General features: G+C 40.4%; 2 protein-coding genes and 1 long non-coding RNA gene across 3 annotated transcripts in view; 1 reads left to right on the top strand and 2 right to left on the bottom strand.

Annotated features, from left to right (window-relative positions):
• map3k21 (mitogen-activated protein kinase kinase kinase 21) overlaps positions 1-13,487 on the bottom strand; it is a 28,062-nt gene extending 14,575 nt beyond the window's left edge. Inside the window, exon 1 of the mRNA XM_062430044.1 lies at positions 11,792-13,487. Within this exon, the coding sequence (XP_062286028.1) occupies positions 11,792-12,590 (799 nt within the window). The 5' untranslated portion in view covers positions 12,591-13,487. The remainder of the gene's footprint in view (positions 1-11,791) is intronic.
• Positions 1-25,315, bottom strand: part of LOC133991596 (uncharacterized) — a 227,111-nt gene that overhangs the window by 138,432 nt on the left and 63,364 nt on the right. The window lies entirely within an intron of this gene.
• Positions 16,053-25,315, top strand: part of pcnx2 (pecanex 2) — a 29,880-nt gene continuing 20,617 nt past the window's right edge. The window contains exons 1-11 of the mRNA XM_062430964.1: positions 16,053-16,205; positions 17,997-18,199; positions 19,062-19,179; positions 19,280-19,316; positions 21,059-21,585; positions 21,732-21,926; positions 22,660-23,142; positions 23,244-23,421; positions 24,114-24,264; positions 24,415-24,557; positions 25,020-25,098. Of these exons, the coding sequence (XP_062286948.1) occupies positions 16,053-16,205; positions 17,997-18,199; positions 19,062-19,179; positions 19,280-19,316; positions 21,059-21,585; positions 21,732-21,926; positions 22,660-23,142; positions 23,244-23,421; positions 24,114-24,264; positions 24,415-24,557; positions 25,020-25,098 (2,267 nt within the window). The remainder of the gene's footprint in view (positions 16,206-17,996; positions 18,200-19,061; positions 19,180-19,279; positions 19,317-21,058; positions 21,586-21,731; positions 21,927-22,659; positions 23,143-23,243; positions 23,422-24,113; positions 24,265-24,414; positions 24,558-25,019; positions 25,099-25,315) is intronic.

Raw genomic sequence — 25,315 nt, 5'->3', positions numbered from 1 at the left:
GATTAATCAAGAAAAAATGGAAGATTAATCAATAATGAAAATAATCTTTACTTGCAGCCACATGAAGCAACACAAGCAGAACTACTGTACACAATTAACACCGTCATATTGTATATTGATGAGTCTCTCGCTGTCATCATCCATGAAGTCAAGAAACATTAATGACCCTAAAATGGGGGCTTCATTTTGAAATCCCTGTATACTTAATACAATTCATGCTTGTCAAAAAACATAGCAACGCACCAATCTACAGCATATTGTTTAACATACATATACAACATCACACATAAAATCTGTCCTTTGTGCACTGTTTCAATACTTTCTTCATACTTTATACTCTCTTATAGTTTTTACATTTGTTAAGTCTCCATTTATACATTTAGCTCTTTCACTTAAACCTCCAAAGGACATTCAGCATTTTTGTTTTGTTTTACTGCAAGTACAAATACAATAGCAGGAAAGTAACCATCTCACTTTTATTATAAACTTCTTCTTTTCTTTTTTAATTTCATCTGTTTTGGGGTATTTTTTTTTAACACTCATGAATTAAGATTTTCACCCACTGGTATTTCCAATGTGTCTGAGATGATTTCAAGCACTACTTTTAACCACAGTTAAAAGTAGTGCTTGAAATCTGACGGGTCTCCACTAATAACAGGGATATTGGTGCCATTACTAGCCCCGGGCACTGAGGGGATCCTCTACCCCGGCTGCAACAATAGGAATTCCATTACAAACAGGTTTCTCCAGACTAGTGATATACTCCTACTTCCTGTTGTCATGTCCGCTCTCAGTGATTCCTTAGATTCCTCCCAGCAGGCTCTGTGCACCTATAATGACTTACGATGGCTTAGTTACACAACCAAGGAGAAAAGTGGTTTTGGGATAAACCCGTCCGTGTTGATTGGCATATAGAATATCATGCCAAATAGTTTCTTTGTAGCGCCATGATACTTCAGTGTCAGCCCTCTAGAAATTTCTGATAAAAGACCTCGCTCTTGTTTACATGACTCCCCGCTGACGTTATGCTACAAAATCTTTAAACCCCAGACTGACATTTTGTTTTGTTACTGGGTTATGTTAGCAGCAAAGCTAATAACTTAAATATACTACATAGCCATTGATGTTTAACTGGTGAGTCTATGTCATGTGATTGAATATGAGTTACATATCATGACACTTTTTCGGTTTTGGCTCTGTACTCAAACTTAATATTGAGCACATAAAACAGGGGTATTCAAATAAAAATCTCTGAGGTCCAATTTCTGAAAATGTCCTCAAGTGAAGGTCCAGAGCTTCAAAATATCTGTTGTTTTTCAGTACCTTGAAGTAGCATTGTAGTTACATCAGCATCTGTGTCTAGTGGGTATATTGTAGACTGTCAAATAAGACATAATTCAGAAGAGATTGTATATAGTTTTTTTTTTTAAATCACCATTACAAGGCTACTGCTGTGTCAATTTTGAATTTGCCCCTTGGGGGAACAATAAAGTTTACCTTAAATTTAATATCACACTGACAATTCTTTAATGACAAATCTTAGACATCATGAGATGCTTGCCAACTTCTCTATGGATGTTTTGGGGGATTTGACGCCTTCAGGCTGGTCTTCAGTTAAACATCTGCTCAATCAGACAGAGGTCAGGTGACAGACTTAGCCAGACAAAAATACTATTTGACCATTAAAACCCTTGTTTGCCCGGTCAGTGTGTTTAGAAGCACTATTGCTGAATTGTGGGGGTAAAATAGTTTTAATTCCTAACTAAAATGCAACATTTTGTGAGCTGCACTTTACATTCGGTTGTTAACAATTTCAAATATAATAGAAAATCTTGTTTACTCCCAACTGGAAACTACACAGGACATTATTATTGATTATTATGAAACCTGTATGGTGAAGTGAGACCTCTAATGTAAATATCCGAAAGCTTCTGAAGTAAAAGTACGAAAAAAGTAGGTAGTATCAGTGAGACTGCAGTCATAAAATAAATATGTTGTTTATGTTCATCCTGCTTTTTGATTCCTACAGTATCTGACATATAACGTTTTTAACCTTTAATTCAAACTATTGACAAAACAGACCTTACATAAGACCTTATATGAACACCATGCTCCTCACTATATCATACAATTTGACTCGTCTTATTTGACTAATTATGAGATATTACTTAATAACAAGTGAAGTTTGTAAAGGAAAGATTAGTCTAGAAAAAAACAGCAGAGGACTCATCCTGGTCTTTATTTTACTGACAGTAGTTCAGCTCCAGACAACCAGCTCTCCTTTGAAGTCCACCTCCCATGACCTCTTCACCCTCTTCTCATTTCTAAAGGTTTTTTATTTGGGAAAGGTTAATCTATTTTTGGCAGGTTTTTGACAAGAAGCTCCATATCAAGTTATTTTCCCTTATCTTGTAATGTTAGCCTCACCCATAGGAACAATTTCTGTGTGTAAAAGTCAATATTTAGCTTAATTAAATGAAGATATTCACTGCATCTATGTCTAGACTTGCTATAATTCATGCTTAAATAGTGCATCTCTCATTGGTTTAAGTATTTATAGACACTGTTACATGCCAGTGAAAACAGCCCAAAGTAAATAATAAACTCACATCCTTGAACTTGGCTGCATACTTGGGGTAATTTCTATGGACGAGCAGCCTTTCTGTTCTATTCCTCTGGTTTATCATTAATATGGAGGCACAAACACGACTATCTGACGTTGATACTAATGGTAATAAAGCGGGATGATGCTCTCAAAGACTGGGCCGATTCTCGATCAATAACACTACGATGTGAACTACTGTTTACACTGATAAGCACATCTGTGTGTAGCCAGTTTTATAAGCAACAGGTGATGTATAAAACCTGCTGTGATAGTAAATATTTAAACAGAATAAAATCACTGCTCTATAAACGTATCATGTGTAAAAAATGAAAAAAAAAGAGAAAAAAAAGGTGATAACTCAGACTAAACGCTGCTTTCTGTGCTTCTGCTGCTTTCCCTCAGTCTATATTTTCTTACTCTTTGAAAAGAAAAATGTTTTGAAGCGGACAACAGTGAACCGCAACTGGAGATGGATATGCCTCCAAGGCAGACCCCACCCTCAGTCCAACCCCCATTTAATTCCCCTTTCCAACAGCAGTTCTCCAGGCAGACCCATCTTTCATGGTGGAACAGTGGAAAGATCAGAAGCAGAGCTGCTGCCTTCAAAGCAGGTCCCACGCTTCTTCCCTTTGCTTTATCCCCCTCAAGCTAAAAAGAAAAAAATATTTTTTTTAAAGGCAAACAACTGTTTCTTCTCTCATCTATAAACTAAAAATACCTCAAGTTTTATTTCCAATCACTTTACAGTAGCTGAAAGTCCACAAATAAGCATTAAAGGAAAATAATAAGCCTGTTTAGTCTTAAACTGTGATTTCATTAGGAAGAGTTAGTATTCCCATGTGCACAGTATTTTCACTGTATAATAGGACTTCACACCTATCTCATTTGGTCAGGACTTTCAGACTTTTCAGTTTGATCCAAACCAGAATCACAGGTGTGAACCCTCCCTTAAGCCTGATTTATACTTCTGCGTTATGTCGACGGAGTAGCTACGCCAGTGCCCTGACGCCGTCGTTGGCCATTTATAGTCCCTGCGTCGAGGGAACGCGTTGCTCTGCAATTCACCGCCATGCTGCTAGGGGGTGTGTGTGGTTTCAGAGGAATCATATCCGTATCCTTGTTTATCTTCCGGTCACAGTAGCATGGTTTTTTTGTTTTTTGTTGGTCACAGTAGCATGTAGCATTGTGCTATGTGCGTTATGTGCGCTAATAACAGAAAACACATACCTTTTGTTCATTATTAATAATAATGGCGGTGTTGCAGGAAGAAAGACCGGAAAAAGCAACTGCCGGAGGAACTGACGTTTTGAGCGGACCAATCACAACCCTTGCGGTCTGCGTTGCCGTGACGTGTAGTTAGGATTTTTTGGAGGTGCACGTCAGGCTACAGCGTAGGGGTCAGCTTCGACGCAGAGAGCTCTGCGTAGCTACGCTTCGACGTAACGCAGAAATATAAATCAGGCTTTAGACCACAGTCCAGACCAAACAAACCAATAGAGGTGATCTCAGTTTGGATCAAACTGAACCATGGTCTGGTTTATTTCTAGTTTGAAAACATTTTTTGAATGGTTTAGACTTTTGGACCAATTACAGGAAGTTCTAGCAGGCCATCATCAGAACCAGAAAAAGGAAAAACGAGCCACTGTAGCAAAGAAGGAGAGGAAGAGACCAAGTTTTTAACTGAAATGTAATCCGACGACATTATAAAAGGTTAACTGGAAAAATGCCGACATTTTCCAAGTACTTTGAAAGGATGTGAGAGTAATGCCACTAGAGATAAAGTAATGCCATAATAATTGTATCATAGAGGCAACAAAATTAATCTATTCATTCATTTTTTTTCTGGTTATAAAAGGTTGAATTGAATCGACATTTAAGTTACAACATCATGCATCAGACGCACGTCCGTCTATAAACCAGCCAGTAGGATACAGGTATGTTGTGTAAAGTTATTTATTGCACCTGCATAATTGTAAAGTGAAACCAAAACTAACCAGATCAGATGAATACATAATAAAATAATATAATAAAAACATCAGGTGTGAAAAGGTCATTTAAGACAGTTTACCTGCATACCTTCGGTGTTTTAGACAAGTTACCTTGATCAAAAAAGAGCGATAGTCAGTGATAAAACTGTAGTTAATCTGCAACCACCAAAAACTGTTGTTGTCTTTGTCTCTGTAGCAACAAAATTTTGTGAAATAATGTTTCATAGGCTGCTTAAATATCAACAATCTGACTTAAAACAATACAAGAAACATGTTTAAATTATTGACTTTCTAAATAAAAGCATTTTCAGCATAATTCAGAGGCTTCTTTTTTTTGTAGCATAACGAAGCTCTGATGCAACACGGTTGCTATAAAAATTCGGCCTGTAGCCTCCTAACTTGACACGGCAGTATTTTCCTAACTGTGCCAACAGACTAAGCATGAGAGCAAGTGGGCTTCCTGTAGTAAGCAGAAACAAGGCAGCTAAACATTCCCCGGCTTGTCTGTCTCTCCCGGCTGAAACGAGAGTGGCCCCAGGCATTCTGGTTGATGGGAAAAGGATCAGGGCTAATGGTCGGCTAAATCCATCTATCATGGTCACATCTCTCCGGGCCACTTGCTCTTTGTCTGTCCTCTCCGAGTTTGTGTCTGTTCAAGCCTGAATTTACCCATAAGTATGATGATTAAAACACAACAAATGTTTAAAAAGGTGTACAGCTCAGTATTAGCGTCTATCAATGTGCTCGGGAAAGCTGTGGAGGCGATTGGTGGATTTGGAAGGCAGCTCTTCTCAGCTGTGGGCCCTTTTCCTTTTCACCCTGCCCCGCAACAATAGGTGCAGTCAGGGAGAGGTCATAAAAAACACAGTGAAAGCATCTCCACTCCTCCTCTCTCCCCTCTGCCCATTCTCTAGTCAGAGAAAAGACAGGCAGTAACTGTCTGTGTGTCACCAGGGGTAATTGTGGGAAGCTGGAGAAAAGTTGCCCTGCAACACCTAGTCAAGCTTTGGTGACTTTCTCCCCCCTTTAGAGTCCATGTAGTCCCGAAGTCGAGCAAGACAACCGAAAATGAGGATTTTTCTAAAAAGATTGTTTTTAGATACATTAAATCAAATAGTTTTCTCTCCTGTGATGAGTTCTTAATTTGTTAGTAACAAAAAATGAGGTATCTTTTTCAATGTTCCCACAGAAGTAACTCAAAGGGAAGGGGAAGAAGGGAAACTAAAATATATAAGATCAGCACATTAGTTTGGTATTTTACACCCTCAGTAGGAAGAGCCAGACAATGAAATGGAAAAATGTGTGCAAACTAGTAGCACTGGAGTGAAGTTGATGCTCAATATGGGTCAGTTCTCTAAATTTAGGTTATTAGAGTTGGTATCAGGACAGGAAACTAATTTAGTGAGACAAGTTGCTTAAAATCAAAGTGTGTCCGGTGACACAGACTCAAACCACATTAACTACAACACCTGCAATTTAAAGCTGGCAGCATATCACTCTGTTTGTTATCTCTCTGCACCTTCAACTGCTGAATAAAGGCAAAAAAAGAGAGAAAAGATCATGATTTATTACTACAAACATCCAATTCATATTTAATTTTGCTCACAGCATGCTGCACAAAACACACGGATTGCATTTGTCATCTGCACATGAAATAGCACACTGCCCTAGTTTCTACGACTCCTCTGTCAAAACAGGGGTTTCGCGGAGTGATGGATAGATGTTATCTTCCTAAACTCTGTTTTCAACAAATATTATTATCTGTCTTCATTTGCCTTTCTGAAGTCTCCCTGCCCCTCCCCCAAACAAAAAAGGTATGTTTTAAAACAGTTGAATGTTTGAGTTTCACTGTGCAGAGTTTGAGAAAGCTGTTTTTACATTCATCATTTTTTAAAGTGGAAAAGTTTCTATGCGCTCACTGAAAACCCCAAAATCAAATACAATATAATATAATAAATTAAAGTAGGAGACATGTTGTGTCCAGAAGTTCAACTTAAATTAAAAGTATTTGCTTATTTATCAATACTGGAAATTATAATGAGGTATGTAATTTTAAGGCTTTTAAACAAGGTAATTTAACTTTTTATGTGGGAAAACCTTTTGAGACATATTTTATTCAAAGTAGAGTATCTTATAAACAACTTAAAACATGTATTTTGGGGGATTTTTAAATTTTGCCAGGCATTTGTAGAGCTACAGAGTGATGGACATGTGGGGAAAGAGGCGGGGGGAGTGGGAGGGGATCACACGGGCAGTGTGATGAAGTTTAACAATAGCTTCAGATTGATGGGAGAACGCTGTTGCACACGCTCTCCAAAAACAGGGGTTCCATCAGTTTCAACTGCGTTTTGAAGGGCACATTCCTCGCATACTATCGCTCATGCCGAAGACGTGAAACTCCAAAGTTAATGTGGGTTAGGTGTGCGTGCTTGGCTCGGGGCCAAGTTTCAGTGTGATTTCTTGCCCTTATCTGCTTTGCTCTATGAACAATATCAGTCCTAGCTCGAGTGAGAAAGTTGAAATCAAGAGTTTTTAAGATGTGGATGAAAATCAGGTCAATGAGAAAGACAGTGATGAATAGGAGGAGTGTCGAGTAAAGGAGGATGTGACATTTAAAAAGAAAAAATCCCCTGAATTTACATCAACAAACTTCTACAAAAACCAAAACCAAAACTAAAAATACTTCAAACAACTATTGTCTGCATAACAAAGCCTAACATAACTTGTACACCCATGGCATAAAGCTACACATTCATTCATTAAAAAAAAAAAGTTTTGTTTTTAGGTGGCATATTCACAGAATTACTTTAGAACAAACTACACATCCCATTTTTATTGTAATAATTGTTATTTAATGTAATAAACAGTACTTATTTAGTAGTTTCACAGACAGACGCCCTATCTGGCTGCAGCTACACAAACAATACTTTTAAAGTTGAATACATTCTTTGTTGGTTTTTGTCTTTTCAGAAACGTTGTAGCTTAATACTAAATAAAGAAAAGAAGAAAAAAAGTAACTCCAGCATTATCCTTCAAAGTTTAAAAAATGTGTTGTGCCAAAAAATAATAAGAGAGAGAGAGAGACAGAGAGAGAGAGAGAGAGAGAGAGAGAGAGAGAGAGAGAGAGAGAGAGAGAGAGAGAGAGAGAGAGAGAGAGAATAAAAGGAACAAGAGAGGGATGGTAAGGGAAGGAGAAAAATAACGAAGTAAGAAGGGGAAACCCCCTCAGTTTGTGGCAATAAAAGAGTACCGCTGCTCTCTGGGAGATTAAATATGAACGGGACAAAACAAAACGAGGGCTTTGAGACCCTCCGAGTCCTCGCCATTCTTCTGGCCGCAGTAGCCTAGCAACCGCTGCTTGACCAGTCCATTGTGCAAACGTATGTTAAGCTTTTATCCCTCATTAGCAACATTCCTCGCTGCAGGCCGGGATTTTACAGATTAGGTTGAAAAACACAAAAGAGATTGGACAAATCTTTGCTGACTTCCAACATATTACTTTACAGGCTAATCATTGATCAAATAGCTGTATGTTTGTCTATGTGGAGCATGTATATACGGCCAGTTGATAAATGACAGGCTGACTAATTGAGTGAAGGTTGAGACAAGTGTAGGTGTGTTTTGTTTTTTTTCCGGCTCGGTGTATATGAGTCAGTGACGAGGGTTGGCAACATGAGCACTTCAAAAATATCTTTAAAATTAGTTTTAAAAGCAGCATCAGGTTTGTTAATATGTACATTTTGTATTTTGGTTGGTTTTATGTCATTTGAAACATTTGTGACATTTTTCTACCAAAAGTAAGACTGAGTGCTCCTGGAATATGTCAAATGGTGTAACCACAAAAGAATGATAAACATTAAATAGTTTATCCATCTACTGTGTATTTAAGTGGGAAATAATTACTTCATTTTAAAACATCAAATGAAAAGAAAAAGTATTTCTACATTTAAATTTTAAAGCATTTTGTCAATATTGAGCAGGACATATCCTAAAAACACCATTTTATTCTAAATAAATTTTGACAAATTATGTAAAATTTGTTTTAAAAAAAACACAGTGTTGTGTCGCAAAAGTGATTCATGTTTATTCCACATTTTAGTTCACATTTATTTCCCTGTATATAATCAGATCTTTATGAAAAAATACTGGTTACACCAATTGACACTGGGTTGCATCACGTCATTCACCCATATACTGTCAACTTTTATTTTACCCCTCATGAAGATAATTCTTAGTCCTTTTTTAAAAATCTTTTAGACCGACACAACGCCAACATAAACAGACATCAGGCTCACAAACAGCAGATGCAACAACTTCTCTAAGCTGCATTATTCTAGTTTTTTTTCACCTCACTGGGAAAACAACACAACACACTGCAGGGTGCCGTTTGTGTGTTTGTGTGTAGGGAGAAGAGTCTTTTGTGAACTCACTGGCCCGGTTTAAAGCAAACACATACAGCGTCTTTCACTCTCTGCTTAGATAAGACTGTTTATATACTGACTGCAGATGTTCAGACTTCTGACCCGGAGATGATCAACCACCTGTAAATGCTGTCAAATGGTAGAAATCAACGTCTTTCTGAGTGTTATTTCACTTTTATTTTAACTTTTCCTCCTCACAGTTTACAGTTCACGTGTAAACACAAAGGCTTCCCATAACTACATGTGTGAATATGTTTTCATTTCTTCCTCTTATGACGTCTCTGAGTGACGGTGAAGTGGCAGCACAAACACATTGATTTGTATTAGAAGCACTAGGCCTGTTTAGGATTGGAGTGGAGGGGGTAGGAGGGGTGTGGGGTATGTGGGGTAGGGGGGTGAGTTTGTGTATGTTCACCAAACATCCGATTAGCTGAAACAGTCTAAACAGCAGTTAAATCCTTTCTCTCCATCTGCCCTATAATTAACACAAATCTCCACCTTTAAATAAGACCACTTATAGTAGGGGTTGGTCTTCTCTACACTGGCAGCAGCAGCGAGGGGGGCGGGAGGGGGGCATCGTGTGCATAAAGAAAAAGCTTTATTTAAATAATCAAATGCAAAACCATTTTCTACTTCAATGGATATACTTTATTATAAATTACTGTAATTAAGTCTGGATTAGGGCTGGGCAATGAATCGATAGTGATATTTTATAGATATCTCCTTAGATTTTGAATATTGTAATATTGTGATATGGTATAAGTGTCTTTTCCTGCTTTTAAAGGCTGCATTACAGTAAAAATGTCATTTTCTGAGCTGAACAAATCGGCCTTTATCAACTTAGTCATTATATCCACATTACTGATGATTATTTATCAAAAATCTCATTCATAAATATTTTGTGAAAGCACCGATAGTCGATAGAGGTATTTTGTCAAAAGCATCATAATTTTTACAGTTTTTCTCACAGAATTTTGAGAGACTATGGTTGTTGGACCTCAGTCCAACAAATTTTTTTAATCAAATGCATCATTCCAGTGCACTCTGAGAGCAAAATTAAGAGGCTATAGCTATAAAAAACATTTAAAAAATGTGCTCTAAACAATTTTGTGCTTTAGTACAGACATGTTTGGCTCACTATGAAACTGTGGTGGCCCAAATTAGACGATGGTGGGCCGCCAATTTCTATATAATTAATGGGAAACACTGATGTTTGATTCTGCCCATAATGCCCAGCTCTAGTCTGGATGCAGTTTTTCCAGATTTACCACAATGTACTTTTAGTGGACTCTAAAATTAGGCTTTCACTATACCATCTGAAGCTATAACAATGCATACATGTCATATCTGCTGCATATAAATGTGACCATAACTGAGCACAAGTGTGTGTTTGAGCTGCATGCACAGATTTATCTACACAGGACGCTCTATATCTGAAATCGGTATATTTCAGAAATCCCCTAATCAGGATTATTTTAACCTGCTTGATCATGGAGGAACTGGTCTGAGTACATTTCACATGTTTTTCATCTCTACATTCAACACATTTCACTTTCATAGCTAAACGGAGATAAACCAGACTTCAGTCTTACTTCCCACATGGCTTGGTGTTGTTGATAAGAGTTGTCTCTGATAAACAAAAAAAAAAAGAAATACCGTGTTTGGATTCGTGTTACGCACATACCAGCATGTCTGAGTTCAAGTGGATAACCTGTGTCAGTAGATATATGACTCAGGACTCTTTTTTTTTTGCCTGGGGGAACTAAAGGTTTGCTGACCGGTTGTGACTTACCACCACATTTAGGACAATACTGCAGTTGTTGCCCTACTGTATTAAATCAAGTTCAAGCTAAGTGACCCAGATAACTTACCAAGAAACTCAATAAACTCAGAGTTTATCTCAAAAAAACATCAATGACTGCAGGAATTATGAATGCAGACATGCCATATCAAATAATATGACCCAGAAGTGCCCTGCATCCCAAATCAACCCCTAAGTGAATGTTTTTCTCCAAAATTACACCTATTGTTTTCTTTTACCCTGTGACCTCTGGTATCAGCTCTGGTTGGTCAAGCACATGGTCTGACAGTGAAGAGGACTGAGTGTGTCCGGTTATGTGTGTTGGGTAAATCACTGACTTTATTTGCACAGCATTTCAGCCCGGGGGTGGAGAGGGCTGGGAAGGTGTGTGTGTGTGTCTGTGTGTCTCTGTGTGTGTGTGTGTGTGTGTGTGTGTGTGTGTGTGTGTGTTTAAGGATGAGGGAGGGAGAGAGGGAGGTGAGGAGGAGGGGGCTGAGGGCAGAGGGGGCAGCCCAGCTGAGCAAACTCTGACTTGATTTCACATCCTCTCGAGGGCATCCCCCACCACTTCATACATCCAAAGACATTTTACACCTCCTTGAATCCATCCTGAGTAAAACGGGGCAGTGCTGTACCCTGATCCTGATGTTGGGAGGTTTTTTTTTAGGCTGTAATGATAAAGTTGTATTTTCCTAGAAGCATGAGGTCAATATTTCCTAATGCCCCTTATCAAGAAGACACTATTAAACCATCACTGTGTGACATTTGAGGAGGTTATCTGGGGTGCATGTGACTTAAAATGACGTTTGTATCCTGAATTGGGAGAAAAATATAACCACAAATAAAAAGGGGGATGTGAAAAGCATGTGCAACAGGTGGATGGCACTCTAATAAAGTTAGTTGATCTTTCTCTCTAGTTTTATCATTTTTTTCTTAAGCACATACACACCAACACACACTTAAATCTTTTGCTTACTGTTGCTAGACTTCAGGTCCCGGTGGATGATGGGTACCACGGCCTCCTCGTGTAGGTAGTGCATCCCGCGTGCAATCTGCACGGCCCAGTTGACCAGGATGTGCGGAGGGATGCGCCTTCCGGTCAACGCCCGGTTCAGGGTCCCGCCTCGGGCATACTCCATGACCAGGCACAGGTTGGGCTCCTCCAAACACACTCCTTCTAGTTTAATAATGTTGGGGTGCTCCAGCATGGAGAAAAGTTTGGCTTCTTGTTTAACACTGCCGGCGGCGGCTGTTATGTCCTCATCTGGGTCTTGCCTAGCCGCCTTCACAGCCACCTCTTGATCTTTCCATGTGCCCCGGTAAACTTTACCAAACCCACCCACGCCTATGATCTCCTCTAGGACCAGCTCGCTGAAGGGGATCTGGACGGGCGAGCTCGGGACTCGCTCTCGTACCCCCACAGACCCGCTGGTAGCAGGTATACGATAAATAGCCGGTTGATAGGTGACATAGTTGGAGGGGAAAATCCCAACCCGGTGGTTGATTTTACCCGTCCACCATCCCTCGTCCCCGGAGATCGCAGCGTCCTTGGAGAGGACCTCCACCACGTCTCCGCGGCGCAGGCTGAGCTCGTCCTCGCCGCTGGCCTCGTAGTCATAGGCGGCCGTCCACAGGGACCGAGTCGGGCACAGCGGGGCAGAGTGAGCCCAAGCCCGCACCGTGGGGGTATCTGTCCAGGCATGCTCCCCGGTCCCACCACCACCACCGCCCGGCCGCCCTTCACCGTTTGGGAAAGCGGCCTGCGAGACATCCATTTCTCGGTGGCCGTAGCGGCACCATAGGCTGCAGAGCGTAAAGAGCAAAATAAAAAACTTTATAACTGCAAAGAAGTTTTCAAAATCCTCATGCTGTCACAGCCACAAGACTAGCTGGAGGGGGGGGGGGGGGGGGGGTTCCCTTCCTTTTTGCAGCCCACACCAGGGTCAAACCGTGTCCAAAGTCCTGTGGAGGGAGGGGGGGTGAGCGTCCACAACCCTGTTATCCACGTCGCCACTCCGGTGAAAGTGTGAGGGTCAATATCTAGCTAAGAAAGTTAGCCGAGTTAATGTCACCACTTTTTTTGGGGATGATGGCTGACTATCAATAAACATCGATGGCAAAATGATCATAATAGTGTAAACCTCAAATAAAAGCAGCTATGGTAGAAAATGTACTCCCAAAAAAACCCCATAGCCCTCTACTTCTGCTCCATGCTAACACGGACAGGCTAAAGTTAGCTCTGGTTACCGAGTGAGTTTTTTTGCAGGTGCCGCAAGAGGTGCACCTGCAGCGTCCGCTCCAACTGAGGAAAGAGAGGCTCTGACTGTCACGTTTCTCCTTCAAAGCCACCTGCTAATCTAGTAACCGTTTCCCGACAATCATAATTGGTTTGCTTGTTTGTGAACTTTTTTTAAAAACTGAAATTGTAATTGTTAGCTTAGCATAAGTCAGCACGGAGGTTGGAAAAGTTTCTCCTCTCAGCTTAAGAAAAAAAAAGGTTATTCCCAAAGTTTCTCTCTCTCCCGGTGGAGGGGTGTGTGTGAGGAACAGCCGTTGGTTAAACCCTTAAAATCGCTTTAAACATCCTTGACTTCAACGCGACAATACGGGGGGGAAAATAGCTGAAGAGAATCCGTCCACTTTAATCAAAACAACCCCCCCTCCCACCATCAGGGTTATCGCCAGACGGAGTCGGACTGTGTGGCTGCTGCACGGAGGAGCGGAGGGAGGGAGGCTGGAGTTGCCGGCGGTGGGGGCCTCTGATTGGTAGATGCTGGCACATGTGACCGTCGTAGCAGTAGGGGGGCGGGGGGAGGAGCTACCGGAGGAATGTGCGAGGAGAGTGCGCGCCTTCAGGGACATTATGGAGCATATTATGACACGCACGCACACGCATACTTTCTTATTCCATCCCTACACCTGCCATGTGAGCGACAAATGTAGTACTTTTTGTAGAAAGTATCCTAATTTAATACTTCTGTAATAAAATAAATAGGCTTACTACATCAACTACTACTAGCCAACTACTATTACTACTACTACCATTACTGTTACTACTACTACTATTTACCATTACTACTACTAGCCTACTACTACCATTACTACTACTACTATCTACCATTACTACTACTACTAGCCTACTACTACCATTACTATTACTACTACTACTATTTACCATTACTACTACTAGCCTACTACTACCATTACTATTACTACTATTTACCATTACTACTACTAGCCTACTACTACTACTACCACCATTACTATTACTACTACTACTATCTACTATTACTACTTCTAGTCTACTTCTACCATTACTACTACTGCTACTATCTACAACTACTACTACTACTACCACTATATCTACTACTACCTACTACTACTAATACTACTACATTACTATTACTACTACTATCTATTACTACAACTACTACTTCCATATTACTACTACTACATCAACTACTAATACCATTACTATTACTACTACTATCTACTATTACTACTACTACTACTACTACTATCTACTAGGCTACTACTACTATCTACTATCTACTATCTACTATTACTACTACTACTACTAATACCATTACTATTACTACTACTATCTACTATCTACTATTACTACTACTACTACTACTATCTACTAGGCTACTACTACTATCTACTATCTACTATCTACTATTACTACTACTACTACTACTACTATCTACTAGGCTACTACTACTACTACTATCTACTAGGCTACTACTACTATCTACTATCTACTATCTACTATTACTACTACTACTACTACTACTATCTACTAGGCTACTACTACTACTACTATCTACTATTACTACTACTACTACTACTATCTACTAGGCTACTACTACTACTACTACTACTACTAGCCTACTACCTTTCTATTTCTACCTACTATTACTGCTACCTACTATTACTACTACTGCTACTAGATATAGTCAGCTTTATTGGTTTACTACCAATAATACCAATTGTAATTCTAACACTATATAATGACATTACTACTACTACTACTACTACTACTACTACTACTAGGCTATTACTACTACTAATAATAGGCAATACATGAAAATGTCATAAAAATGTAAACCTGTAACAGATCTTCTTACTCCTAAACGCTATATTACTTTTATAGAATTTAGGATTGTTTAATTTTGTGTATGTTTTGTAACTGTAATGCATTACAGCATTAAGGCAAATTCCTTGTATATGCAAACCTGTTTGGCAATAAACCTGATTCTGACTGAACCCTACTTACAAATAAATATAATATAGTCTACTGTATATCCAAGTATGCACTTGCAAATACTGTACATACATTGCCTAATATACATGTAGCCTTCCAGGTAGATTATCTAATCGAGTAGTTAATAAACCGTTTGCTCTATGAAATGTAAGAAAATGCTGAAAAATGTTGATCCGGTCACTTGTGCAACCTCAAATGTCTTGTTTTGTCCCGGCCAAAAGCCCATAACTTAAAGATATCCAGTTTACTGCCATAGATGAATAAAGAAGCTAGATAATATTCACATTTAAGAGGCAGAAAACTAGATCAATTTTGTACTTTTTTCTTAAAAATGAAAAAAAACGATTAATCAATTATCAAAAATAGTTGTCAATTTCTGTCCATCGACTACTAGATTAATGGATTTATAATTGCAGCTCTATTACCTAAGCTATACACATACATAAACTATACTATACATATCTGGTCATATGACATACATACTATAAACTAGCCTATGCCATGATTGATTGTGCCTGCAAACCGCTTGGCTGCGTTTGATAAACTGAAGGTGGGAAACATAATGGAAATGATGGAGAGGGAGGGAGGTAGAGAGGGGGGAGTGGGAAGGAGAAGGGAGGGGAAGCGGTCAGAGCTGCGCATCTGTACAGGCAGCTAGAGATTGAGGAGAGGGAGAAGGAGGAAGGAGAACAGGACAAGATGAGGACCGCGGCGGCAGTAGCAGCAGCAGCAGCAGCAATGGACGAATCGACATTGGGATGGAAGAAGGCTGACGAGAGGACCACACCGAGGACGAACGACGAGGCATGAAAGAGAAGGCGCAGAAGACGTGCTATATCGCCCCAACATGGAGGCGTAGCGACAGTAGCATGCGTTAAAGGAGATCATTTCATTGTAGCCTAGCAGCAGCAGCATCAGCAGCATCATCCGTCCGTCCAACCTGAGCGGAGAGGAGGAGAGAGAAGGGGAGATGGTCTCACAGGTTGTGCAGACCCTGCGTCAGGGGGTTTGGGCATCTCTGACCGGGGGCTGGTACCACGACCCGGACCAGAACAAATTCAACAACTCCTGCCACCTCTATCTGTGGATATTTCTCCTGATGTTGCCCCTGTCTCTCCATCTGGTGAGTTTTCATTTGGACTCAGAATATGACGTTCAATTAAGGCCGCGAAGGGGGTGTGAAGTGCTCACGATACCTAGGTAACGTTTTTTTTTTTTTTTTTTTTTTTCATGCGCCCTTTTATCCTCTCACGGATAAACGTGGCTCTGCAATGATCTAACAGCATGCATTGTCTGGTTGCCACTGAGGGAAATACTAGGCTAGAGGAAAAGGCACTGTCGCAGTATTTTCCCCTGCATGCAGTGACTGAACGCATGGCTGCTCCTTGATATGACAGTTGGAGAGCCAGGAAGCATGAAACTGTGGATCCATAACATGTCCTTATGTTATGTGATGGCCTTTGAGATGCAACACAGGCTGCGTTACTCTCAGTAATAATATCTAAACAGTACCCAACCCATCTGAGATTTATATGGAGATACAGCTTGTACAGTTTCAAGATGATTCAGGCATTTTTGATCATCATACAGTCAAATTAAAACCCCTTCTTTTGAGGCACCTACTCAGTGACCTTTGTGCTCTCACTCTGTAAAACAACCCTAACCCTTTATACAGCAGGATGGTAGCATGAACAAAGAGAAAAGAGTTGCCACATAGGTCAAAAGCCTTGACCTCAGCTATGATGAAGCATGGATGATAAGACACAGTGTACTCACGAGTCTCATCCACTTCCTGAAATGAATAGATGGTATGATGTGAGCAGCAGCCATGCACTGAAAGCGTAACCGTCTATTGGATGTGAGCATATCATGCGAAGTGTGAATAGAAATAACTTCAGTACTGTGTCTCAACATTGGGTACATCATCTAGATTTATCCTGATTAGATATACTTTTTTTGCAGATTAAGATTATGTGAGATGATTGCATCCAACATCTCTTCCCCTCAGTCTGTTTCAGATATAATAAATCAGGACTAGTATGTAGGCAAACCAGTAAACATCCTCTTTTTATAATCAGAAACCATCACTCATCTGTATGTGCTGCTGTACAATTTTAAGGTTAAGCAATGTGAAAAGTGATCCACCGATCCACTGTGTTCACATAACCTCAAATTAGCCACACATAAATGAGAGTTAGTAAGGCAAGCTGAGCTGTTTAAGTATTTTTCCTGCTGAAGCTTTATAAAAAATGTTGTTCCAGACAGTTTTTCACAGTCTGTATGAAAACACCCACTGCTTCCCCTGCAAAAAAACAACAACACAAGCTCTTGCTGGGAGAGATGCAGACATGTTTCAAATTTCAAGTTTATTAGCATTTTAACTGAAGGTCACACACAACACACAGAGATAAACAAACGACAATAGAAAGTTGAGGGACAAGCAACCATAAGCACAGTTGCAGGCAGATGACAGATTTGGGCTTAAAAGTTGTACTTGCAGACATTAATAGCATCCAACACAGCAAGAATTCGCTGTAGACCGGTATGACTCATGTACCAGCATGATGCAGATACTTTGCCTTTAATCTTCCTGTTCCTTGCTATGGGCCATTTCCCCCTTTGTGATCAATAATCTCCATTAATTTATCAGTTAATCAAATTAAATCTTTTGGTTCAACAAGCCTGTAATACACTGTGAGAACAATGTGGCTGTGTGACTGAATTAGTATTACCTTTTGCAGCATTTTACATACATACAATAACATGAGAAGAAATACTTGGTACTTTTTCATCAGGAACAGGCTGCTATAGTGTATGAAGCATACAATTAAACACTGCTCTTATAGCATCAAATTGAGATGAGATGTTGATTCAAATATGATGAAGATCTTCTCCTCTTCTCTACTCTCCACAGGCCCTGCCCCCTACCACCATGGCTTTGAGCATCTACTGCACCTCCATCACCGCGTTCTTCATCCTCATCAAGCTGGCCAACTACCGGCTGCACCTGATGTTCGACGAGGGCGAGGCGGTGGTCCGCAGCAGCCTCTCTGACCTCAGCAAGGCTCCGGAGAAGAAAAGTAACGCCTCGGACTCCTGCTTGCCCACTGGCATCAGGTAAACCTCTACAGTCACATGTCACATCTCCTAAAGTCACAGTCAGTGGGATCAATCTGGAGTAGTTGAGGAATGTGGGCTCACATTTTAATGGATGTGTATAGGGAGATATTATACATATTCAACAAACCAGTGATTCTGCTCATCTGCCAGGTTAGGAAATCTAGGCCAGAGGGCTAAATCTCTAAAGATTACAATTTAATTATTAACATGAAATAGTACATCTAGGCCTGAGATCTCCTTTTAGAATGTCACTATTAGCAAGTATGACTGAGTGGTTTACCGTGTGTTACATCCAATTTTTCTATCACTTTTAGTTTCTTTTTGTCTTTCTGTATGTGTCTGTTTCTTCCCTCTGTCCTCCTCTCTTTCTTTGAGATGGGATTGGTTTCATGATCAAGTGTCTCAGAGTGGGATACAAATTCTTTCCACTTCATTTCAAAGACTCAGTACAGCTTTGGTGAATGAGCGAGCTAATGAGGGGAGGTCAGTGATCTTCAGGCGGCCACTTCGCTCTGACACACTTGATCTGCAAAGGGACTAATAAAAGAAAATCCACTGCTTCCTGTTCGCTGTATGTGTGCATCTCTTTTTTGATTTTGTTACAGTCTTTGAAGTGTGTGTGTGGATAGATGAAACAGCCAGCTTTGACAAAAAAAAGTGTATTTTTACCACTTCCTCATCTAATTAATCAGGATATTTTAGCATTCAAAACACGAGAGGCTGGGAATGGAGGTCGGATGATTTCCTCTGAAAGTGACATATTGATATATGAATTTTGACAGATTCCCCACCCATATGTCTCTGTTTCTCTCACTTCATCACTTACTTTCCCCCCCATTTCTCGTCCTTGTCTAAATAGGAAGAGCAGCACAGTTCCTGACAGTGTTGCCATGACGATGTTGGCTCGAAAGCGTCCCAGTCCGGTGATCCAGGTGACAGTGAAACAGACTGAAACCGACTCAGGACTGATTGGGGTGGTGAGTGACACCTGCCAACATGAACACACAATTCAGACATATTATAGGTCATATTATGGCCTAATTTTAATTACATGTTTTTGAATTGTCTTCCCTACAGGAGTGTTCAAAATCAGATGAGGTGAAGACTGTGGAAGGTAATGCTGTTCTCTCTTTAATTTTGAATAAGATACAGAAGGGTGACATATTAAAGGGAAAAAAAGAATAAATGAGTGGATAAACTTAAGAAATGCTTCCATATGGGGCAGGAAGGGTCACTGAATGGTTTGATTGTGAAAATGATGTGAGTCATATGCTAAAGCCCAACTGAACACCTGCTGATGCTCATCCATTTTTTTTATTTATTTATTTATTTTTTTTTACATGTCATCCATCTGTTGGTGCATGTTCCGCTTTAAAACAATTAACTGACACAATTTTGTTTTGGGGAAAGCAGAGAAATCAGGCCATCATGGGAGTTCATGGGAAATTCTTTCAAAAAACCTGTGCTTTAGAAGTCAGCATGGCATATTACAAATGAGGGTGCATGATAAGATCAGAAATAGAGGAGTGAAAGTTGAAAATCAGTCTAGGATTGATCCATTTGATATATTTGCCCAGGGGAAGTTGTTGTTCAAATATTGCTTCAAATGTACAGATAACAATAATTTAGTTGTAGCTCAGTTTAGTAGCCAAAGGACGTGTTATAAAAGTAGCTAATGGCATTCAATCACATTGAGATTATACATAGGAATAGTAATAACAATTTAAACAGAGAGAAAAAGTGAGGAAAAGGCAAAAAAAAGGATCCTTGATAATCCCACTCTGTCTGCCTCATCCACCTAATTTCCTAGTTTTTCATCATTATTTGTATGATACTGTGATGTTTTATAAAGGTCTAAATATAGATCGCCTTCCAATTTCAAGCAGCAAGGGTATTTATTTAGGGGTTGCCAAATTTGTAAAAACCAGATCAAGAGATCTTGTTTTTAAAGAACTTAAATTCTTCTCTAAAAGTAGCATATTCAGTATGTCCTTCAGATACATTTTTGGGGTTCATCTTGATTAAAATGAACGGAGGATAATTGCCTGGTGCTGGATTGGCTGAATGATTGACTGAGATCTTATGACTTCAGAGATTAAAAAAAAAAAAAAAAAAGCAAGAAAAAAAAGCACCAGACCAAATGAATTTGGTTTGGTCATCATGGTATTTTCATGTGGAAACACATGAAAATACCATGGCTCATGTTGGGACAAACATTTTGATGAATTTGAAAGACAGCATAAAGACTCAGCAGTGCAATATTTAACCCAGAACATTATCAGCGCATCACTAGTTGTTGTACCTATTAAGGCTTCATATGTGTGCTTTGGGGAAACGTGTTCTCTGTTCCTCTTCCCTAATGTACTGGATGACTCCTTAGACAATGTAGAGTGGAAACTTCCTTTTCTGCTAACACATCATTGTTGTGAATATGCTCAGACAAGCACAGAACTAGCAGCGGGTCAGTTAGCCAGCCAATAAGACCAGCTGACTGTTTCCCGTAAATGTATGACCTAATGCAAACAAGATTAGTCAGAGCAAAGTCAGCTGATCGAAAAAAAGGGGCGATAAACACTGTGGTGCATTGCATCCGATGGTTGCACAATTTTATCAAAATGCTTGTATCTTCTGGAGTTCATTTTATTGCAGTTGGAAGCTATTTATCTGTCAGTGGTAAACTCAGATAAGGCCTGATTTAGGATTTAGTTTGAGTGGCAAATTTTTGGCAACCAAATATGAGACAACATTTCCATGGCAGGGAGTTGGAATTTAGCTAAAAGAGATAAAGCTAGGATTTGAGTGAGTTTATTATTGTTACACTTCAAATTTACAATGTAACTTCATTTTTGATTCCAGGGCAGGGTGAGTGTGCTGCAGAGGAGAGGCCCGTGGAGGGACGCCTACACCCAAGCCCAGAGCCTTCTCCAGATGACCTCTCCAGCCCCAATCCCGACCAGGCCGCCCCCCTGCTGCAGGCCCAGCAGAGGCCCCCATCTCGTGCTGAAAGAGAAGAGATGCGGCCTGGATCTGCTAGTGGGACGGGGAAAATGGACGTGGAAATAATTGACATTGGAGCTATGAAAGAGGGAACAGATGTTCAGATCTCTTTGACAGGGACGGACAGAGAGCAATCAGAACAGGAAAGAACATTAGAGAAAGACTCGGAGCAGGACAGGGTAGAAAAAGTTGAAAAAAGTAATGATAAAGAGAATGCAAACAGGGATACAGCTGATGAAGGTCTCCCTCCCTCCAAGGGAAGTGAAGATGAGAGCGAAGAAGAGAGTGAGGGGCAAAAAGAACCCTCAGATGCCAACAACAACTCATTGGAGACCCCCCAGGACCACCAAGATGAACTCATCGACATCCCAGAACCTGCTGCACAGGTAGGCCATATACTGTATGAATTTGTATCAGTAGTTATGTTTGCAAGGTTTGAATGCAACGTAATGTGACTTTTACATATGGTTACATGTTGCAACACGTCATTGCAAATAGTTCTTCCTTCTGTCTGTCACTTGTTGTCTGTCAGGCTGAGCTACTGGAGGAGACATATTGTTCTGATGAGATTGAAGTGGTTCTTGTAGACAACTCTGGCCCCACGCCTGTGTCTGCTCACCTGGTCGACAGCGACACAGTGAAGATCATCATCACCATGAGCTGCGACCCTCAGACTGCAGCTCAGCTGGAGGAGAGCGTCAAGCAGAGCCTTCTGGAGAACGCACAGGTAAGACTGACCCGCTGTGAATATCTGTCACTCTGCATCAGTTTAGACCTCAGTTTTAGTCCATAAACCACATTCAACATCTAGTTTTATCCCTTAAGTAGCTTTATTAAATCAAATATATATATATTAATATACATTTTTGCATATACATGTTTGCTATCTTTGGAAACTTGTGATTCCCAAACAATTTAAAATACTTTTTTTGGGGGGTTTGAACAATGTAATTGCTTAAAATGTGGTCTGTAGTTTTATTATGGGTTAAATTATCCTGTGCATTTGCTGTTTTATTAATGCAATGTGTAAAGACTACTGTACACAGGATTGTATTATTCTTACCCCTGATTTTACCCCAATTATCTATGCAGCATCAAGCAAAATGGCTGCAGAAGCTCTTTGTAAAATTATGTGAAAGCAATTGTTAATTATAAGTATCACTATTGGAATGAAACTGAATGAGCTGAATGAAAATGAGCTGGGAAATCAGTCCTCTTTTTTTGCCATGGAAAACACAAATGCCAAATACTCAAGTGTGTGTGTAGAAACCCAGAGACAGTATTTCACTGTGGCCACACTGTAGTGTTCAAATCTAAAGGGAGAATTTATCCATGCAGGAGAAGTTAGCACCAGTTTGTGTCTTTAGGACTGCTGCTGGTGGGAAGATTGTTTCGTAAACAAGTCTTTGTTATGTGTAAAGACTACAGTCTGTGTAACATGTCTGTGTGTGTCTCATCAGGCCCAGAAGGATGCAGGAGAATGTCACATCAAGATCCCCGTCATCACCTTTGACTCCCCGGAGGAGGAGAAGCAGGAAGTGGAAGATGGTGAAGGAGCAGCAGGCTCAGAGGATGACCCCAACCTGAAACAGCAACAGACAGCAAGCCAAAGTGAAGAGTTTCACTTATGTAGAGAAACAATCAGTTCTGAGTCAACCATACTGGAGTGTCCGGATCCGGATCAGGAACATCTCGGACTGCAGCTGACAAATGACAGCACACCAAGCCCACAGCTGACCAATGACAACAGCTCGTCTGGCATCGACGTCAACTCCCAACCTGATGACACAGACCCTCTGGATTCCAATGTGGATCCACAAGGTTTCTTGCGTCTGCCGCCAGCTTTGGGCCGCTACGGGCCTGGGGGAAGGACTCACATCCGTGGGCTAAGCATGGACAGTGGGAAAGATGCTGTGCTGCTTTCAGATCGCTCTCATAACACAGTATGTTGGCACTTTAGCACTGCGTCTATTTCTGTGTCTGTGATCTGGTACTCTCCATGAATCTGTCTGTGCATACATACAAACATTTGTCTCTCTGTTAGACCACCATGACCAGTTCCAAGTCAGATCTGGAGGCGAAGGAGGGCCAGATTCCCAATGAATCCAACTTCTTGGAGTTTGTTTCCTTATTGGGATCCCTCAGCACCAGAGGGGGAGGGGCCAGCACACAGCAAGAAGAGGGTCCAGAGACCAAAGAGGAAGCAGGGACTTCAGAGGAGAGTGAAGGCCAGCAAAAGGGTTTGTTTCTCCACTGTTTAGACATAAGTGCATTTATGAGTGTATGTCAGCACTGGCTTATGAGCTGCAATTGCATTCCTACTGTTGCCATATTATGTTTCCTGTATGATGGCAGATTACTGGTGTATTGTAGGTACACCTAATCTTGACATGTTATTATATTAATTTCAATGTCATGTTTAACCTCTCTAGGCTCTGAGGATGCTAATGTTGGACAGTCAGTCACTCAGCACAGGCTGTAGGGGCAGCTAATGGGCTTGTAGTCTTTTAATTTAGTTGATAAAATAGGTAATATGAAATAAAAATGCCTTTTTAAGCCTTTTAAATCAAATACCATGCATATTGTGCACCTATGTAACAATATACCAAAAAATACAAAAAATGTCTCTGTATTCATTCATATAATTTTTTCATTCATGTTTTCTTCATTTAAAACAATATATGACGTGTACTTACATTGGCTTGAACCCACCCATTTCAACCAGTAACATCATGGCATCCACCCATCATTCAATCCTGCAAAGTTTCATTATGTCAGGTCCACTTTTCAATGTTAAAATCTAATTCCTCCCAACGTTATGTTACCATCAGGTTGGGCTTTATATTTCATTTCATTAAAAAAAATCTGTTTCTGTTAATTTGATCTTTCCAAAATCAATTTTCCCTGTTAACAGAGACTCAAACAGCAACTTCCAGACCAGATGAGGCGACAACATCGCCCAACTCGGACAACAAACTAGAGAGACCCAAACCACCCACCAGTCTGGCTACTGACACTCTACAGGCCATACTACCCACACACATCCCGATAGTCTCCCCTGACAGGTACAGATGCCTATACACTCATATGCTTCAAATCATTTATCCACACAGCTGAATCCACTCAGATACAGACCCACACTTACAGTAGCCCTTATACACACTTACAGACTCAAGTATCCAGGATCTCCAGTTGATTGTGTTTTCTGCATCCAGCCCTCAGACAGACAGAGAAAAGGATCCGGATTATGATTCTCTACCCTCTCAAACCTCTCAATCAGAGAGCTCCATGCTGCAGGTCATCTGCAGACCAGAAGCTACCAACAAAGAAGAGGCCTATACCTTTCATACTGTACACAGTAAGCAGCTACCCTTGAACCATATTAACAGTTAGTATTTACAGAATCTTGCAAGTAGTTCCTGGAAATGTCCCGGAGACATGCTGAGATAAGTCACACATAGTCAACAATGAGGTGATGTTAATGCATTCAGTCAGTATGATCCTCCTCATTGGTTTGGGAATCTATTTGTGCTGTGACGGTCAGATCATGTTTTGATCTTTTGCACAAACATACAGTATGTGTGGGAAGCTCTGCCAGGAGCTGATGGCTTTGCTTTTGAAACAGATCAAAAATCTGGTGGATTAAATAACATCTTTCTGGACTGCCTCCAAAATGTGAAGCTGGTCAGTTGTGTCAGTCCCTGTTTTCTGTCTGTATTGCTGTGATGGTTCATTTACAAATCAATTCAAATCCCACATAAAATATGTTACTGCTGATCAAATGGATGTTTTTTTATGTGTGTTGTGTTTGTCTCACCAGGAGACAGGCCTCGAAAGCTGTATGCAGAGAGAGCCCTCAACCTGCCACTAGGAGCTGAGCTCATCACTGGCAACATGTGGTACCACTGTCAGCTCTTTATTTCACTCTCTTTTTGCTCATCATTTTTATGAATTTCTATTCCTACCATTTTTCATCTCATGTTCTTCCTTTACCCACGCTTTCTACCTGCTTGATCTCCTCCAGTGCTTTCAACTTCAGCATACCACCTTACCTTTTCCCACTCCTTCCATGTTTTGAAGCTTGCATGTAATTAGGCCTATTCCATGTGTTAACAT

This window comes from Scomber scombrus, chromosome 12, assembly GCF_963691925.1.
Source record: "Scomber scombrus chromosome 12, fScoSco1.1, whole genome shotgun sequence".
NCBI lineage: Eukaryota > Metazoa > Chordata > Actinopteri > Scombriformes > Scombridae > Scomber > Scomber scombrus.
The sequence above is the reverse complement of the archived record's forward strand: the minus strand, read 5'-3'. Positions and strand labels throughout refer to the sequence as shown.